General features: G+C 39.4%; 1 protein-coding gene and 1 pseudogene across 11 annotated transcripts in view; both read right to left on the reverse strand.

Moving 5' to 3' along the window:
• The window catches only part of TRIM55 (tripartite motif containing 55), a 64,810-nt gene that overhangs the window by 24,231 nt on the left and 19,847 nt on the right, over positions 1-20,732 (reverse strand). For all 10 annotated transcript variants that reach the window (XR_014018714.1, XM_081265664.1, XM_081265667.1 and 7 more), the window contains exons 5-7: positions 4,907-5,140; positions 4,587-4,609; positions 4,360-4,484 (exon numbers count right to left, since the gene is read on the reverse strand). Coding sequence is in view for 9 of the 10 variants with exons in the window: in XM_081265664.1 (XP_081121790.1) it covers positions 4,360-4,484; positions 4,587-4,609; positions 4,907-5,140 (382 nt within the window). In the remaining variant the exon portion in view is untranslated. The remainder of the gene's footprint in view (positions 1-4,359; positions 4,485-4,586; positions 4,610-4,906; positions 5,141-20,732) is intronic.
• On the reverse strand, positions 1,454-4,349 carry LOC308633127 (Na(+)/H(+) exchange regulatory cofactor NHE-RF3-like; annotated as a pseudogene). The gene has a single exon. The product of its transcript is annotated as a Na(+)/H(+) exchange regulatory cofactor NHE-RF3-like (transcript).

The following is a 20,732-nucleotide window of genomic DNA, read 5'->3' on the forward strand; positions in this document are numbered from 1 at the left end:
CAAACTAAGTGCAACCCTCTTCCCTATCTCTGAAAACACACTTGTTTTTATTTCTTACCTCCTTTGTTCAGTTTTTGCAACAATTAACACCATGACTCTTTTCCTAACTCACTTCATATTCTCTCAGGCAACAATAAAGACAGACAATATTAAGTACATTTTTAAAAAAGACCTGTTAAGAAGATTTGCCTCTACTATTGCATCCATAATGCTGGTGCATTATTAGAGGTCTAGCCATGGAGTGTTTGTGGAGAGTGGTGATAGAGAAAGGGAGAGCAGTGACTGAGGTTGGGGGTCTCTGATGGCTTCATGGCTGTGGTATACATGTTGCCTGGGAATGATTCTGTAAAGGGTACAGGATTCCCAATTGCTATGGTGACGTCCCGTCCAAAAAGGCTCTGTGCAAGAGTCTTATCGGCTTCGACCTTGATCTTAGGCACATAGCTCCCAGGGATAGAGGAATTCTGAGCATGTAAGACAATCATAATATTTCTACCAGCTGCTACTCCTGACCCTGCCCACTTCACAGTAACTTTAGACAATGGGCTTCTTGAGTGCTGCACAAAGCTCCTAACATTGCACATTGCAATTGTGGAAAAGCTACATAGATGTTTCCAGTCCTGTCACTTTCTTGGGCACAAAGAGTAATGCTTTTATAGTCTTTAACTTGATTATGAGACATATATACATAAAACTTGCTGGAACAGCTCTTTAGACACCGCTTCTCCATCAGAGACCAGTGCTCCACCCGATCCCAGCCATTTCCGTATGTGTGTGTGTGTGTGTATTTCTTAATTCCCCATCACCCCTCGATGGTACTGTGAGTTTGGCCATGTTGGTCATGGTAGTGTTATCATCTAGTTGGGCGAGGATGAGTCAAAGTGATCACATTTGGGGTCAACTTCACAGTTATTTTCCTCTTTTTAATTATTTCATCAGGATAAATTTCTAAGAGTTGGATTTCTGAGCCAAAGGTGAGGAGATGTTCATAGCTTCTGAAATCTGTTTGGTCACATAGACCTGACCTTGTTTCCAAGTTGTGACTTAGTCTATGACTTGTTCCTATTCTTGTCCTCTAATGAATGGTCAATCTGATGCACTAACATATCTAGCCCAGTGTCTCCTATGTTTTTTTATTTTTGTCTCATTCTTAATCTTGCTATTTTCCCCCCATTTTAGTGGTATTTATTCCAGCAACCACAACATTGCTATAAAGGCATAATTTTAAACGGATATGCTCAGATATTTTAATTAGCAACTTTCACATATATAGATTTATGAGTTGATTTTGGTGTTCAAGGAGCTCACAGAAGTAAGAGAATCATCATTAGAGAAATGGAGTTAAGTTGAAGCTTGGAGGAGATCACATAAAAACGATCAGACTCCTGCTTAGATCTTCCTAAGCTGACCATAAATAAGCCATCTGCAATAGCAGCCCCTAAGACAAATGACAAAAGAAGACAATCACACATGGTGAATGGTTTTCAGAGGAGTTCTTCTCCAACATAGATACTAAATGGATGGAAGCTCATTTTTTGAGAAAGCAGTATCTGAATACTTAGTAGTAATCCTATCAGCCAAAGTGATTATTTCTTTTTCTTTTGGAGCAGGGTGGGGTGGATACCAGGGATTGAACTCAAGGGGCACTCAACCACTGAGCCACATCCCCAGCCCTATTTTGTATTTTATTTAGAGACAGGGTCTCACTGAGTTGCTTGGCACCTTGCTTTTGCTGAGGCTGGCTTTGAACTCAAGATCTTCCTGTCTGATCCTCCAGGGCCATTGGGATTATAGGCGTGTGCCACCATGTCCGGTCAAAAGGATTATTTCTTGGATCACATCTCTATATCTTAAGAATTGGAAGAAGAACATGAGGCTATAATGTGGGCTCATTCTTCTACCATGTGTGAATCATGTTCTGACTCTGCCAGTATTTCTTCTTTGGAATCAGGGCAGGCAGCCAGTGGATCAGCCACGGAGGAAACAATGGGAATTTTCTTAGCTTGGAAGTAATCAGAGGCCTCTCTCCACAGAACAAGAGTGTCTGTTGTGGATTCTCTCCACCACCTTCTCATAGGGTTCATCCAACACATTCACCCCCTTCACTTGGATGATGATAGCCTCACCCTCCAGCCCAGCCACATCAGCAGGGCTACCCTTCTGTACCTCTTTGATGAATGAGACTGGCAGACCTTGAATTGCATTTAAATGAAAACCATAGCCATTTTTATCTTTAATCAGCCTGCAGAGTTTAGGCCTACAATCTGCTACTTCCTCGGTAGTATCTGGACTTGAGACCTCCAGAGGAACAGGGATAGAAGCTGGAGCCTCTTTAATAGAACCATTAGGCATTTCTTGACTTTGATAGTAGAAAAATGGAGAAAACCGAGCCAGTCTATATATATATTATCCATCCTTTGTCTACCACCAACAGTGAAGTCTGATCTCCACCCTTTTTAATCCTTTTTAACCACACTGTCATGATCAAGGGTTTCCACAGTCTCACCACTGACAGCAACTAACAGGTCATTGTTCTTCAAGCCAGCTGCCTCTGCTGGGCTTCCAGAATCTACGTCCTTGATGATCTGACCTTTCTGTTCTGAGCATGCCTTCAGACAGAACCCATAGCCATTGCTTCCCTTCATTATCTCCACAACTCAGGGCTGATGAGGCAGGAGTTTCAAACTGGTTGTTTCCCCCCTGGATTGTATCTTCTGTTCTCTATGATGCTTGTCAGTTTCTTTGTTCATAAGCAGGAGCATGACAGGGCTTCCTGACGACTTCACTTTCCCCACTACTTCCTCATGGCTGGCATTCTCCACGTTCCCTCCATTTACTTCAATCAGGTGATCAGCAGCCAGGACACCAGCTTTCATACCCACACCCTGAGGAGTGATATCAGTCATGTACATTCCCTTTTTATCTTGAATGAGAGATGCCATAGCTGTTCTCCTCCTTCACCAGGTAGCAGAGCCGGGGCTGGATCCAAGTCTCCACGGCTCCATTCATCACAGGGGCCAGTTTCTTATCATTTAAACCCAGATCCTTATGGCTCTGACCAACTCTTTCAAGTCTACCTGTTTTTTTTTTTTTATGACTTTCTTATAGGAATCTCCACCCAGAACTAGTAAAGTCAATGAATTCCCACTCTTCCTAACCAGATCCACCACCTGCATATGCTCTACCTTGTTGACAAAAATACTGTTGATCCTAAGAACTCTGTCTCCATCCAGAAGAACAGACTTCTCTGCTGAGCTACCTTCTCAAGTCACCCTGACCAGGTGGTCATCAGTTTCCTTCTCAAGTCTCAGGAAGAAGCCATAGCTTTGCCCTTCTTTTTTGGACAGTTGACATTCCCAAGGGGTTGAAGGTGGAGGCCATTTCTTTACCTGGAAGGAAGAGGAGCTGCTCTGTCCCTCAGGAATTCTCTCTTCTGTGAGCACTAGTCTTGGAACCCACTGGACTTTGAACAAAGATCAGTTTAAAAGCTGATGTATTTAACAGGGTGTGTGGTCTGAGTTCAAGTGACCTCTGCACTCCCTCTGCCAGCCGGCTGGGCCCTGAACTGGAAAACCTGAGAAACCCTCAGTAAGCCCAGCTCTCTGGCCCACCTGCCTGGAGGTGCAGGGAGGGGCTTCTTGTCTTCACTCCCAGACAATGAGGAAGGGGGTGGGGGGAGAACAGTCAGGAAGTAGGTGGTTCTGCATTCCTTCTTCTCTTCCTTGGGCAGATGCCTTGGACACCCAAACAACCCTCAATTCTGTTACTACTGTCTCTACTGTCTCCCATTCTGGGGCCAGGGCCAGGGCCAGGGATTATTACCAGAACACCCTCCCACTCTAGGGGCATCCTGGGGAGTAGTAACCTGTACACTGTGGGGGTTCCCACCTAGAAGAAGGCAGAGTGCATCAATCAACCCCAGTAAGTGGGGCAAATCCCCTCCGTTTACCCATCCTTCCTGCTACTGCCCTAGGAATTCTCACTTACATCCTTCCTGAGCCCAGCAGCAAAGCCTCCTTAATCTTACTGCTGATGACACTTTACATCTCAGTGACTAACACTTTTTGTATGGTCAAGATATCATCATAATCATCAGCTGTTAAGTATTTGACTACCCAAAGTCAAATGCCTGATAATGGGATTAAACAGGCATTATGATGTGCAAAGCTGAATAAACACTGTCAACACACTATGTGATCCCATTACAAAACAGAGCTTTGTCACGTTGGATTATGGTCTTTCTGAAGTTGTCAACATCCATTCTGGAGGTGATTCTGAATCCTCCCTTCCTCCCACCCAACTCTTCTGCAGCTTTCCCACACCTGAAATTTTGGCCAGATGGTCAAAAGAATAACAAACCTCTGTAGAAGTCAATCTCACGCATTATTTTTTCTTCTCTATGGAGGTTGACTGTGAAGTGGCTCATGTTCTCATAACCATGTTCTATTTTCTCCATCTGAAATGCCTTTGATGCTTCTGAGATTCTGCAACAAAGGCAGGGTTGTCATTTCTGTCACTGTTTAAAGTTTGATAGCCTTGGGTAAAAAAGAAAATATGTATTTTTCCATAAAATAAAAATGACTTACTTTTGTAACAGGGTTTTGGCATTCTGTGAAAGCAAACAAGAGACAGGCTTACTTAGATTCTTTTCATCCAAAATGATGGTGAGACTTAATCCTTTTCTTTGCTGACCCTGAGAATCTTATAGCTTAGTTTCTAAATGCTGTAAATAACTGCTGTATTGTCAGGGGTCCTTTTCTATGTAAGCAGGGCCAAATAGATGATGATTTTAGTTGGTAAAATAGGTTAAAGCATGAAATGTACACAAAATAATAAAAAATGTGATAACTAATTTCCAGCATTTACCTTTTGGATTTATTTCCTTGGTGCCAAGAAGAAGACTTACCTGCAGAAACACCGCCATTTCTGGCTCATCCATGAACTGGATTCCTGACTCGACCAACTTTGATACGTTCTCCAAATGATCGGAATATTTTTTGATCAGAGCTCGGACATGTTCCAGTTTCTCCTCTTGGGTTCGGGTGATGGCCTGGGTCATTTCATTCTTCCTCTCCTCCAGGATGCCATACAGGTAATCAAATTTCTCACAAAGGTCCTGCTTCTGTTTTCTGCAGCATTCCTGTTAGTTGGGTTAGCTAATGTTAGGAAGTGTTTGTGAGAAAGGCTATTTGGAAAAAAACACCTGGACATTTTGGGAGACAAAAACATTTAGTTACATAGGCTATTTTATTTCTTTTCCCCTTTGAGCTGTCCCTTGAGGTACAGATATCCACTGTGCTTTGAAAATTCCAGTTTTCACAAATTCAATATTTAGACAATCTAAAAATCAATCACATTGGCTAAGTGGATTGATGATTTTACAATCTTCTGTTCTTCATAAATGGAGAATTTCATAGAAATTAGGACAGGGCATTTTTTTTTTAATATTCTATTTGGGTTACCTGAGCTACAGCTTATATTTTTCTTTGGTGTGTATATGTAAGAAGAAAAAGATGCTATTTCCTGGTTTGTTCCCTTCAGTTTCTCTCCGCTCTATCTATAACACTATTGTCCTAGTTTCAGACCTTCCACATAGATTCTCTAGCTTCTCCGAGTTTATGCTTCTGGGATTCCCTCCTCCAAGGACTCATGCCACAGACAAATCAATTTGCTATTAGTATAATTCTAATCGAGATGTTTTTCTATTTTGAATCCCCCTTGTATAAAGAATAACATTTAGGCTTCATAACTGGCTTTCAAGAGTATCCATGATCTGGCTCTAACTTTTCTTCATAATAGTCTAGTATTCTCTATCGTAATCCTTGTATTCCAGCAAAACCAAACCACTTACTTTCTTTGCTTCTGCTTTCCCCTTTGTCTACAACGTTCTCCCTCAAGTCTAAGCAACCTTAAGGACATTGTTGGAATACCACTTGTTCCATAAAGCTTTCCTTGACCTCTATGACTGAATACTAACTTTTAACCTTCTAAAGTCCTATGATAGTTACAATTTGTGGCAGACAACTGTGTCCAACAGAATTTCTATTTATTCAGTACTGTCTAAGAGAGGGAAATACTAGAGGGAAAAGCTATATTGGAAGTTTGACTTGCACACGTACATTGCATGACTAAAGCATCTCTAGTGCCATCCAATTTCCCTGACTATGAGTCCATGTTTAAATCATGACTAATTTTCCATTTGACTTAGTCATTAGCCTTTTATTTTTTCAAGCTCCAGCAAGCTTGGTGTGTGTAGTAGTCTCCTCAGACCTGATCTTCTCTGGGTCCAGGACCTTTGTGAGCCATAATAGTCCAACCTAGCTCTGGAATCCAGTTAATTTATCTCTGACATCTCTGACCTGTGCATGACCTTTTTCACATGTTCTTTCATTTTAGTAAACACTGGTATTTTTGATGTCACATATTGCTTTCTTCTTTGACACGAGTCTCTTAAATATGTAAACTATGGTCTTCCTCAAAGATAGAATCTGGGTCTGCCTTCCACATGCCCATCAATTATAAAGACATTCCAAAAATGCAGAAGAAATACATTCCTCACTTCACTGCCTTCCCTAAACATAGTCAATTCTCATCACTGTTTCTAGCCAAACAATAAGGCATGAGGGAAATCCCATGGTTCAAGCCATTTTAATAGTATTTCTGTCATCTACCCACTCATTCAACAAACAAGCTTTAATTAAGCATGTCCTCTGTGTCATGCACTGCGCAAGACTAGAGACCCCCAAATGAATTAAACATAGTTCCTGATCTTAAGGACTTCACAGTTCACTGAATGAGAATGACTATGGACCTATAATGTAATGCAAACTAGGAGGCTGAATAATGATACTATGTTAGAGATTTATGCCAGGTTTTATAGAAACACAATGGTGGGAACTTAATTTAACTCTTCCCGTAGGTGGGGGTGTTTGAAAGGGGAGTCAGAAGCGTTGGCTCAGGAAAACCTTCTTAGGAGAAGTGGTGCCTAAGTTTGGCTTTAAAGGATGAGTAGGAGCAAAGGAGGTGGTAGGAGGGGACAAAAACTGGGGAGCTTTGGTAGTTGTCAAAGTAACAAACAAGGGACCATGTAAGACATGGAAATTGCTTGGCTTGCCAAATTTCCATCCATTTCCAGCCCTTTGGACTGTCACGACTAGACTTAGGAACTGAAGTCGGTTAGTAGCCTTCCAATTTGTTTCTTTTACTGTATTACTTTTTTGCTAAGCTTACAGCACCCAATGTGCTCACTGCATAACTGGAATATGTCTCTCTGATACTTAGACTTTAGATATTCCAGCGCTTACTGGAAACATGATGGTTTCTAGCTTGTTCTTCCAATATGTATGGTGCACTTTAAACATTTATAATGATTACATTAAGATGTAGTACTGAAAGAATGCCCTATTTTTATAAAAGTTTTCTTCTATATACTTTAGTGTGTGTGAGAATATTCAAGTTGATGAAGGCCAGGTCATTTGTGATGAGATTGATGTGAAATCATCTGTATTCTTAGTGCATTGCTCAAATAAGATTAGATCGCTTATTTTGATTATATAAATGGTAGTGGTTTAAATGGAATAACTATACTTTCATTCCTATCTTATTTTCAGTTCTAAATATTATTTTATTTCTATTTTGCTTTTTAATGATTTGAATGATACTGAATTTGGATAAAATTACTGTCATTTTGATTATTTGCTTATCCTCTCTAGTATAGGCAGTGCTACTCCATACATGGTCTATGCTTTAATTATAGTTATTATTATCACTTTGAAAAGTACTTTAAAAAGTACTTATAATATTACTAGGTACAGAGAAGGCATGATATCAGCATTCACTAAATTTAGGTCCAATTCCTTACTTTGAATTTTTTTTATTAATTGTTCAAAACATTACATAGCTCTTGACATATCATATTTCATACATTTGATTCAAGTGGGTTATGAACTCCCATTTTCCCCCCGTATACAGATTGCAGACTAGGTGTGAAATCTTGGAGTTGTATGGAACGCTAAAAGTAGCCTGCTCCAGATCAATCAATTCACTCATGTGGAAACTGAAACTCCAAAGAGCTGTCACCTTCTCGAGGCCTTTCTACTATTTATTGTTGGTGCCTGGCCTAGAGTGAAAGGCTCTGAGCTCCTGAGTCATTCTATTTCTACCACACCCAGCTGTGTCTGTCCTTTTAAGTAACTTGGAAAAAAATTTACATAAAGTGCTTGTGAACTAAATATATGCCATCTAATAGACTACTATGCTGAATCTAGGCTTTTTTGTGTGATTAGATCCTTAAAAGATTTTATTATGTCAATATTTATTGTAAGAACAAAAGGTCTTCAGTATAAAATATTTGAAAAAGATTTAAAATGCGAAAAAGAAATAATAAAGTAACTAAAATTCTGTAGTTATTACCAATGATATTTTAGTATTGTTCCTACCATTCACTTATCAATGTCAATATTAACATATATAAATCTGGTGTGCTATAATTAGTAAATATGTAGGATAGTCATATGGCAATATAATCATAACTCTTTTTTATAAAGGAAAACTTGAAAAAAATCATTCAAGCCACACTTATACAGACTATTAGTGGCAGGGCTAGGCTTGAGTTCCAGAGAAATTTCTGCTGTCTTAAAACTCTGACAGTGAGACCCAATGGCCATGTGCTGACACCAATAGTAACATATACACCTCTCAGATGTGCCCAAAAGCCAGACAAAAGATGGCATCTAAAGTAGAAACTGTAGAAAACCAGTTAAAAATTTGAATAAAAGGCAAATAATTAATAAGACATAGTAGAAATTTGCCTTTGCATAGAGATGTAGAAATTGAGCTTCCAAATAAAAATGTTCTCGCCAAATCATCTAAAACAGAGCTGAGAGGCCATGGGAAATGCTCAGGTCACAAATGTGCATTCCAGGAACTGCCCCATTAGGTCAATGCAGAAAAACAGCCCATCTTTTTTGAAGACAATGTATTTTCATTTTACACACTTTCAACATAAATGCTACAACCTTGAAATAGACTCTTCACAGTGACTGCTCGTGTTCACCAATCAGATCTCTCTAGCTCACTTGCAAACCAGGAAGATCAATCAACTTTCCTTCATAAAAAAGTGCCTCCTCTGTCCTAATACAATACTCACCTTCTCCTCTGTGCTGTAGGCGTACTAGGGACCACCTTGATCAGTGCATGTATGTTCTGGATTGCAATCTATGTTTTCGTTTGATTTTGACAAGGAAAACTTCATGCTACATTAAGGAAGCCAGATTAAATATGTGACCTATTTATACGAAAAAGAAATAAATATGTGACCTATTTATATATATTATATACATAATTCTATGTATATAAGCTTTCCGGAAAAGGCAAAAGCAATGATTTCCAGAGCCTGGGAGTTTGGGGAGGACTGGACTTCAAAGAAACCGAAATTTGAGTCCAAAGAGCAATTTTGTATCTTGACTGTAGCAGAGGTTGCAGACCTTTAAACATTTGTCAAAACTCATGGAATGAGTATTGGAAATCTAGAAATAAAACCTATTCCATATGGAAATACCATACAAGGTAATTGTAGTATTACAAATCAGGGGGGGAAAGACAGACAGTTTTGAATAGATGTTGGGGAGAAATTTGTCATATAGAAATAGATAAAATTACATTCATTTCTTGCACTATATTCTAGAATAAATTTCATTATGGGTTAGAGGTTTCAAAACTATGGTAAACCATAAAATAATAGAAGAAAGCATAGGTGCTAGGCACAGTGGTGCATGCCTCTAATCCCAGCAGCTTGGGAGGCTGAGGCAGGAGAATCACAAGTTCAAAGCCGGCCTCAGCAAAAGCAAGGTTCTAAGCAACTCAGTGAGACCCTGTCTCTAAAAAAAAAATACAAAATAGGACTGGGGGCCAGCCAAGCCCGCACTGACCCCCGGGCTGAGTTCGGGATTTCAGACGGGGAAGGAAGCGGTACAGTCCCATCCCCCACAAGGGACACTCCACTAAGGCAATCAGCGGCCACCATCTTAGAGAGCTGAAGTATCCACCGCCACTCTCCGACAGATTGCAACAACAAAACAGGTGTGTGTCACGCAGCTCAGCCCCCATACATAGGGGGATTTCGCATAAAATCTCTCCTAGATTTTCCTGGGGAGGAAGTTTCAGAGTGAGCCTGAATAAAGACTAAGGGGAAACTAGAGGCACCTGACCTTCAACTCCCCCTCCCATCAGCAGCCAAAACAAAACCTGTCTAGCCAGTGCTGGGGGAGGGGCAAGCAGAAAAAATCAAAACCATAGAGGGCCGGGGATCCCAATAGCCAACTGTGTGACCCCGGAGATCCAGGCTGTCTGATTCGCGCGGCCTGCCCCGCGGCTACAGAAGGCGTGGTGCCGCAGAGAAGGGATTAACTAGCAAGCAGGGAGATAAGTGGCTGCAACACGGTGGAATCCTGCCAGCCAAGCCCGCACTGACCCCCGGGCTGAGTACGGGATTTCAGACGGGGAAGGAAGCGGTACAGTTCTATCCCCCACAAGGGAAACAAAACAATAGAGTGCCGGGGTTCCCAATAGCCACCCTCCACACCCAACAAACGGCAGGCCCAGAGTACAGTTTGAACTGCCGAGAACCATCACTAAGGGGAAATCTGGTCTAGCAGGAGAAACCAAGACTAGCAGGAGAAACCAGGGGACTAGAGGCAAGGCCCTCGCGACTGGGTGGCTGTAAACTGCAGGCCCGCCGGTGACAGTTCACCCACTGCCCGTGTAACTGGGCGGTAGAACGCCCGCCCACTGGCGACTGATCACCTGCCCGCGGCCTGTGATACTGGGTGGATGGAGCCGCCCGCCTGCCGGGAGCTGAAACCAAACAGAGACAGTCCAGTCACACCCCCCCATTAGGACACCCCGGCAAGGAACTGGGGCCCGTCATAGCAGAGTAGTGTCGTCACTGGAGCTCGGACGTCGGAATTCCTTCCCAGCGGAATCCACGTTAGCAGGCATAGTTTAACAACACAAAGGAGAGACATAAGAGTAATACAGAAACAAAACGAATCTATAGAAGAGAGCAGAAACACAACAATCAAAAAGAGCTGGAAAGTAACGTGGACAACATGAGAAAACAAGGGAAAAAAGGATTACAAACAATGCAAGACAACTCAATTCCACAGGAAGACATAGAAACATCAGAAACAGGGATAGGGAAAGAACTCAAGGCATACCTAACTCGAATGGAAAGGAATATTAGAGAAGACATGAGACAGCAAGTCCAAGAAATAAAAGTATATTTTGAAAATGAATTAAACAAACAAATTCAAATGGCAAAGAATGAGCTCTACCAGGAGATAGAGATCTTAAAAAAAAATCAAACAATAATCCTAGAATTGCAGGAAACTATAAACCAAATTAAAAACTCAAACGAGAATATTACAAATAGACTTGATCAAGTAGAAGTCAGAACATCAGATAATGAAGACAAGGTTTATCAACTTGAAAAGAATATAGTCAACACAGAAAAGATGCTTAAATCCCACGAGCAATCTATTCAAGAGATATGGGATGTCATAAAAAAACCAAATCTGAGAGTCATAGGGATAGAAGAAGGCACAGAGATTCAAACCAAAGGAATGGACAGCATATTAAATGAAATATTTCTAGAAAATTTCCCAGAGATGGAAGATGGAATGGATTGCCAAATCCTGGAAGCCTACAGGACCCCAAACATTCAAAACCATAATAGACCAACTCCAAGACATATAATTATGAAGATAGCCAACGTACAGAACAAGGAGAGAATATTAAAAGCTACCAGAGAAAAGAGGCAGATTACATTCAGGGGTAAACCAATCAGGTTAACGACCGATTTCTCATCACAGACTTTGAAAGCGAGAAGATCCTGGAACAATGTATTTCAAACGCTGAAAAATAATGGATTCCAACCAAGAATACTGTATCCAGCAAAATTGAGCTTCAAATTTGACAATGAAATTAAAATCTTTCACGATAAACAAAAGATAAAAGAATTCGCAGCAAGAAAACCAGCTCTGCAAAGCATTTTGAGCAAAACACTACAAGAAGAAGAATTGAAAAATAGTGCCCAAAACTAACAGCAGGAGGTATCTCAGTAAAGGGGGAAGAAAGTAACCAAAAAGTAAAACTAGCCAAACTAAAATAAATAAATAAAGAAGCATGACTGGAAGTACAAATCATATCTCAATTGTAACCTTAAATGTTAATGGCCTAAACTCACCAACCAAGAGACATAGGCTAGTAACCTGGATCAAAAAAACAAATCCAACAATATGCTGCCTTCAGGAGACTCATATGATAGGAAAAGACATACACAGGCTGAAGGTAAAAGGTTGGGAAAAATCATACCACTCACATGGTCCTCGGAAGCAAGCAGGAGTGGCCATACTCATATCGAATAAAATCAACTTCAAACCTAAGTTAATCAAGAAGGATAAAGAAGGACACTATATACTGTTTCTTTTTGTTTGTTTGTTTTAATGATGTTCTTTTTTTTTATTGGTTGTTCACAACATTACAAAGCTCTTGACATATCATATTTCATACATTAGATTGAAGTGGGTTATGAACCCCCAATTTTACCCCAAATGCAGATTGCAGAATCATGTCGGTTACACATCCACAATTTTACGTAATGCCCTATTAGTGACTGTTGTATTCTGTTACCTTTCCTATCCCCTACTATCCCCACTCCCCTCCCCTCCCATCTTCTCTCTCTACCCCATCTACTGTAATTCATTTCTCTCCTTGTTTATTTTCCCATTCCCCTCACAACCTCTTATATGTAATTTTGTATAGCAATGAGGGTCTCCCTTCATTTCCATGCAATTTCCCTTTTCTCTCCCTTTCCCTCCCATCTCATGTCTCTGTTTAATGTTGATCTTTTCTTCCTACTCTTCCTCCCTGCTCTTTTCATAGTTGCTCTCATTATATCAAAGAAGACATTTGGTATTTGTTTTTTAGGGATTGGCTAGCTTCACTAAGCATAATCTGCTCTAGTGCTATCCATTTCCCTGAAAATTCTATGATTTTGTCATTTTTTATTGCTGCATAGTACTCCATTGTGTATAGATGCCACATTTTTTTTTATCCATTCATCTATTGAAGGGCATCTGGGTTGGTTCCACAGTCTAGCTATTGTGAATTGTGCTGCTATGAACATCGATGTGGCAGTATCCCTGTAGCATGCTCTTTTAAGGTCTTCAGGGAATAGTCCGAGAAGGCCAATAGCAGGGTCAAATGGTGGTTCCATTCCCAGCTTTCCCAGGAATCTCCAAACTGCTTTCCAAATTGGCCACACCAATTTGCAGCCCCACCAGCAATGTACAAGTGTACCCTTTTCTCCACATCCTCGCCAGCACTTGTTGTTGTTTGACTTCATAGTGGCTGCCAATCTTACTGGAGTGAGATGGTATCTTAGGGTGGTTTTGATTTGCATTTCTCTGACTGCTAGAGATGGTGAGCATTTTTTCATGTACTTGTTGATTGATTGTATGTCCTCCTCTGAGAAGTGTCTGTTCAGGTCCTTGGCCCATTTGTTGATTGGGTTATTTGTTATCTTATTGTCTAATTTTTTGAGTTCTTTGTATACTCTGGATATTAGGGCTCTATCTGAAGTGTGAGGAGTAAAAATTTGTTCCCAGGATGTAGGCTCCCTATTTACCTCTCTTATTGTTTCTCTTGCTGAGAAAAAACTTTTTAGTTTGAGTAAGTCCCATTTGTTGATTCTTCTTATTAACTCTTGTGCTATGGGTGTCCTATTGAGGAATTTGGAGCCCAACCCCACAATATGTAGATCTGAGCCAACTTTTTCTTCTATCAGATGCAGAGTCTCTGATTTGATATCAAGCTCCTTGATCCATTTTGAGTTAACTTTTGTGGATGGCGAGAGAAAGGGATTCAATTTCATTTTGTTGCATATGGATTTCCAGTTTTCCCAACACCATTTGTTGAAGATGCTATCCTTCCTCCATTGCATGCTTTTAGCCCCTTTATCAAGTATAAGATAGTTGTAACTTTGTGGATTAGTCTCTGTGTCCTCTATTCTATACCATTGGTCCACCCGCCTGTTTTGGTACCAGTACCATGCTGTTTTTGTCACTATTGCTCTGTAATGTAGTTTGAAATCTGGTATCGCTATACCGCCTGATTCACACTTTCTGCTTAGAATTGCTTTTGCTATTCTGGGTCTTTTATTTTTCCATATGAATTTCATGATTGCTTTATCTATTTCTACAAAAAATGCCATTGGGATTTTGATTGGCATTGCATTAAACCTATAGAGAACTTTTGGTAGTATCGCCATTTTGATGATGTTAGTTCTGCCTATCCATGAACAGGGCATATTTTTCCATCTTCTAAGATCTTCTTCTACTTCCCTCTTTAGGGTTCTGTAGTTTTCATTGTATAAATCTTTCACCTCTTTTGTTAGGTTGATTCCCAAGTATTTTATTTTTTTTTTGAGGATATTGTGAATGGAGTGTTTTTCCTCATTTCCGTTTCAGAATTTTGTCGCTGATATACAGAAATGCCTTTGATTTATGCATGTTGATTTTATATCCTGCCACTTTGCTGAATTCATTTATTAGTTCTAGTAGTTTCTTTGTAGACCCTTTTGGGTCTTCTAGGTATAGAATCATGTCATCTGCAAATAGTGATAATTTAAGTTCTTCTTTTCCAATTTTTATGCCTTTGATTTCTTTCGTCTGTCTAATTGCTCTGGCCAGTGTTTCGAGAACTATATTGAATTGAAGTGGTGATACAGGGCATCCCTGTCTTGTTCCGGATTTTAGAGGGAATGCCTTCAACTTTTGTCCATTCAGAATGATGCTAGCCTGATATTGGTCTGTTCAAATTGTGTGTATCCTCCTGACTCAGTCTGGGCAAATCATATGACTTAAGAAGTTTATCGATATCTTCACTATCTTCTATTTTATTGGAATATAGGTTTTCAAAATAATTTCTAATTGTCTTCTGTATTTCTGTAGCATCTGTTGTGATATTGCCTTTTTCATCCCGTATGTTAGTAATTTGAGTTCTCTCTCTTCTTCTCTTCGTTAGCATGGCTAAAGGTCTGTCGATCTTATTTATTTTTTCGAAGAACCAACTTTTAGTTTTGTTAATTTTTTCAATAGTTTCTTTTGTTTCAATTTCATTGATTTCCACTCTGATTTTAATTATTTCTTGCCTTCTGCTACATTTGCTGTTGTTTTGCTCTTCCTTTTCTAGGGCTTTGAGATGAAGTGTGAGCTCATTTATTTGTTGGTTTTTTTCTTTTTTTGAGGAATGACCACCAGTTGATGAATTTTCCTCTTAAAACTGCTTTCATTGTGTCCCATAGATTCCGATATGCTGTGTCTGTATTTTCATTTATCTCTAAGAATTTTTTGACTTCCTCCTTTATGTCTTCTGTAACCCATTGATCATTCAGTAACATATTGTTCATTTTCCATGTGATGTAGGATTTTTCCTTCCTTCTTTCATCATTGATTTCCAGTTTCATTCCATTATGATCAGATAAAATGCAAGGTATTATCTCCACCCCTTTATATTTACTGAGGGTTGCCCTATGGCATAATATATTGTCTATTTTTGAGAAGGATCCATGTGCTGCTGAGAAAAAAGTATATCCATTTGATGATGGTTGATATATTCTATATATGTCAGTTAAGTCTAGGTTATTGATTGTGATATTGAGTTCTATAGTTTATTTATTCAACTTTTGTTTGGAGGATCTGTCCAATGGTTAGAGAGGTGTGTTGAAGTCACCCATAATTATTGTGTTGTGGTATATTTGATTCTTGAACTTGAGGAGAATTTGTTTTATGAATGTCGCAGCACCATTATTTGGTGCATAAATATTGATAATTGTTATGTCTTGTTGGTGAATGGTTCCTTTTAACAGTATATAATGACCATCTTTATCCCTTTTGATTAACTTAGTCTTGAAGTCGATTTTATTCGATATGAGGATGGCCACCCCTCCTTGCTTACGAGGACCGTGTGCGTGGTATATTTTTTCCCATCCTTTCACCTTCAGCCTGTGTATGTCTTTTCCAATCAGATGTGTCTCCTGGAGGCAGCATATTGTTTGATTTGTTTTTTTAATCCATGATATCAGCCTATGTCGCTTTATTGGAAAGTTTAAGCCATTAACATTCAGAGTTACTATTGATATATGGTTTGTACTTCCATCCATGTTTGATTATTTATCCTTTTTTAAAAAAATTTAGTTTGTTTCTCCATGATTATCTTTCCCCTCACCCTCTGTCTTTACTGAGGCACTTCCCACTGATGGTTTTGGTTATTGTTTTTCATTTCTTCCTCGTGTAGTGTTTTGCTCAAAATGCTTTGCAATGCTGGTTTTCTGGCTGCAAATTCTTTTAACTTTTGTTTATCATGAAAGATTTTTATTTCGTTGTCATACCTGAAGCTTAATTTTGCTGGATACAGAATTCTTGGTTGGCATCCATTGTCTTTCAGTGTTTGAAATACATTGTTCCATGACCTTCTTGCTTTCAGTGTCTGTGATGAAAAATCCGTTGTTAACCTTATTGGTTTACCCCTGAATGTAATCTGTCTCCTTTCTCTTGTAGCTTTTAATATTTTCTCTTTGTTCTGTATATTGGATATCTTCATAACAATGTGTCTTGGCGTTGGTCTACTGTGATTTTGTGTGCTCGGTGTCCTGTATGCATCTTCAATTTGTATATCTGTTTCCTTTTTTATTTCTGGAAAGTTTTCTGTAATTATTTTATTCAGCAGGTTACTCATTCCCTTGGTTTGAATCTCTGTACCTTCTTCTATCCCGATGACTCGTAAGTTTGTTTTTCTCGTGATTTTTTACCAGCCTTTCTGAGTTGGCTAGACTCTTTTCAAGATGATATATTTTGTCTTCATTATCTGACTTTCTGGCTTCTACCTGCTCCACTCTGTTAGTGATACTCTCAATTGAGTTTTTAATTTGGTTTATCGTTTCCTTCATTTCTAGAACTATTGTTTGATTATTTTTTATAATCTCTATCTCCTGATAAAGATGCTTAACTTCTTCTTTTTTCTGTTTATGTAATTCATTCTCAATGTGTTCTTTTGCTGCTTGTATTTGCTGTCTTGTATCCTATTTAAGGTTCCATTCCATCTGTCTAAGGTGTTCCTTGAGTTCTTTATATGACCATTTTTCTGATGACTCTAGGTCCTCCTGAATATTTAGGCTGTCCTGCATTGTTTGTACTCCTTTTCTTCCTTACTTTTTGAAGCTGCTCATGTTACTTCGTGTTCTGTTTGACTGCTGAGTTACTGTTTACTCCTATAAATTTATTAGATGCTTGGGAGGAAAGGTATTAGAAGGGAAGGGAAGAAGTCACTAAAGAGAATGAGAGTAAGCAGGTAGAATTCAAGGAAGGGGGGATAAGAAAAATGAAAAGACAAAAGAAGAAAAAAATAGGAAATAAAAAAAAAACAATTTAAAAAATAATAATAAATTAAAATTAAAATTAGAAGAAAAAAAAATTTAAAAAATTGTAAAAAAAAATTAAAAAAACAACAAGAAAGAAAAATGAAAATGAAAGAAAAACCCAAATCAAAAAAAAAAAAGAGAAAAGAAAAAAAGGAAAAAAAAAACCTAATAAATGCAGTCTTAGAGTTTGATTAACTTCTCTTCCAGTAGGTGGCGCTGTGCCCACCAGGTCAAGTTTCTCCTGTCGATACACGGGAACCAATCACTGTGCAGCAGCTCCTCCCGGACTGGGCGAGTCTCCAATCCTGAGTGCCTAGGGCCTCCTCTTGTGTCTAGTCACTTCCCACTTTTCCTCTAGCCAGGCCCCTCTCACGGGTGCCGCTCACCACAATACTGGCTACACGCCAGGTCTGCTGCTCCCGGGAGCCCTGTTTTCATGAACGACTGGGCACACTCTCCCTGTTTGCCATTCCCTCAGACCCTAAGTTTGTAGAGCTTGGGGCTGAGAATCCTCAGCGAGTTTTACTTGCACTCCGGTAGCCACTCCCCCAGTAGCTGGTGCAAGACACCTCAGCAGTCAGCCCTGGTGGGAGCGGTAGTTCTGCGCCGCGAGTCCCGCGCCACCTCTGATTCCCTCGGGCTGGCTGTCGCACTCACGGGAGAGCTGGGAGGGGCCCTTAAGGTTTCCCCGGTGTGTGGAGAGGGAAGGCTAGGGAATTACACACCTGTAGCCGCAGGTTTCAATGAAGTTATCTCCTCCGCCGCAGTCTGATGACGTCAGTTCTCTGCCATAGTGTTGTCCCTTGCAAATGGCGACAGTTCGTTTCCCTTTGCCGGGCGACCAATGCAACGGGTGGGTCCTTACTGTCTCTCCCAAGCCCCGTTTCAAACCTGTGGCCACTACTTATGAAGGCAAGGTAGGCATTTACCTCCGTAGGATGAGAAGGGCTGACCAGTTGTTTCAGCCGGATTGATTAATGCTGAGTCACAGCTGTTTGTCTGCGGGAAGCAGGCGAACGGGAGTTTGAATTCAGCCGATCCGGGCTCAGTGTGTGTTCTGAGAGGCCCAGACTGTTCGCCCCAGATCCACGTCACTCAGCATTGCCTAGTGATCCTGTAGCCGCAGGTTTCAATCACTATATACTGTTAAAAGGGACCATCCACCAACAAGACATAACAATCATCAATTTGTATGCACCAAACAATGGAGCTGCAACGTTCATAAAACAAACTCTCCTCAAGTTCAAGAGTCAAATAGACCACAACACAATAATTATGGGTGACTTCTACACACCGCTCTTGCCATTAGACAGATCCTCTAGAGAAAAACTGAATAAAGAAACTATAGAACTCAACAGCACAATCAATAACCTAGACTTAACCGACACATATAGAATATATCAACCATCATCAAGTGGATACACGTTCTTCTCAGCAGCACATGGATCCTACTCAAAGATAGACCATATATTATGCCATAAGTCAACTCTTAGTAAATATAAAGGCGTGGAGATAATACCATGCACCATATCTGATCATAATGGAATGAAATTGGAAATCAATGATAAAAGAAGGAAGGAAAAATTCTACATCACATGGAAAATGAACAATATGTTATTGAATGATCAATGGGTTACAGAAGACATAAAGGAAGAGATGAAAAAATTCTTAGAGTCAAATGATAATACAGACACAACATACCGGAATCTATGGGACACAATGAAAGCAGTTTTAAGAGGGAAATTCATTTCTTGGAGTTCTTACCTCAAAAAAAGAAAAAAACAACAAATAAATGAACTCACACAACACCTCAAAAACCTAGAAAAGGAAGAGCAAAACAACAGCAAACGTAGTAGAAGATAAGAAATAATTAAAATTAGAGCAGAAATCAATGAAATTGAAACAAAAGAAACCATTGAAAAAATTGATAAAACTAAAAGTTGGTTCTTTGAAAAAATAAATAAGATAGACAAGCCCTTAGCCATGCTAACGAAAAGAAGAAGAGAGAGAACTCAAATTACTAACATATGGGATGAGAAAGGCAATATCACAACAGACACAACAGAAATACAGAAGATAATTAGAAAGTATTTTGAAACCCTATATTCCAATAAAATAGAAGATAGTGAAGATATCGATAAATTTCTTAAGGCATATGATTTGCCCAGATTGAGACAGGAAGACACACACAATTTAAACAGACCAATAACAAAGGAAGAAATAGAAGAAGCCATCAAAAGACTACCAACCAAGAAAAGCCCTGGACCGGATGGGTATACAGCGGAGTTCTACAAAACCTTCAAAGAAGAATTAATACCAATACTTTTCAAGCTATTTCAACAAATAGAAAAAGAAGGAGCTCTTCCAAATTCATTCTATGAGGCCAACATCACTTTGATCCCAAAACCAGACAAAGATACTTCAAAGAAAGAAAACTACAGACCAATATCTCTAATGAACTTGGATGCAAAAATTCTCAATAAAATTCTGGCGAATCGAATACAAAAACATATCAGAAAACTTGTGCACCATGATCAAGTAGGATTCATTCCTGGGATGCAAGGCTGGTTCAATATACGGAAATCAATAAATGCTATTCACCACATCAATAGACTTAAAGACAAGAACCATATGATCATCTCGATGGATGCAGAAAAAGCATTTGACAAAGTACAGCATCCCTTTATGTTCAAAACACTAGGAAAACTAGGGATAACAGGAACTTACCTCAACATTGTAAAAGCTATATATGCTAAACCTCAGGCTAGCATCATCCTAAACGGAGAAAAACTGAAGGCATTCCCTCTAAAATCTGGAACAAGACAGGGATGCCCTCTATCACCACTTCTATTCAATTTAGTTCTCGAAGTACTAGCCAGAGCAATTAGACAGACAAAAGAAATTAAAGGCATAAAAATAGGAAAAGAAGAAATTAAATTATCGCTATTTGCAGATGACATGATAATGTACTTAACAGACCCAAAAGAGTCTACAAAGAAACTGCTAGAGTTAATAAATGAATTCAGCAAAGTGGCAGGTTATAAAATCAACACGCATAAATCAAAGGCATTCCTGTATATCAGCAACAAAACCTCTGAAATGGAAATAAGGAAAACCACTCCATTCACAATATCCTCAAAGAAAATAAGATACTTGGGAATCAACCTAACAAAAGAGGTGAAAGATTTATACAATGAAAACTACAGAACCCTAAAGAGAGAGATAGAAGAAGATCTCAGAAGATGGAAAAATG

This window comes from Spermophilus citellus (assembly GCF_964194105.1).
Source record: "Spermophilus citellus genome assembly, chromosome: 14".
In the NCBI taxonomy this organism is placed as follows: Eukaryota; Metazoa; Chordata; class Mammalia; order Rodentia; family Sciuridae; genus Spermophilus; species Spermophilus citellus.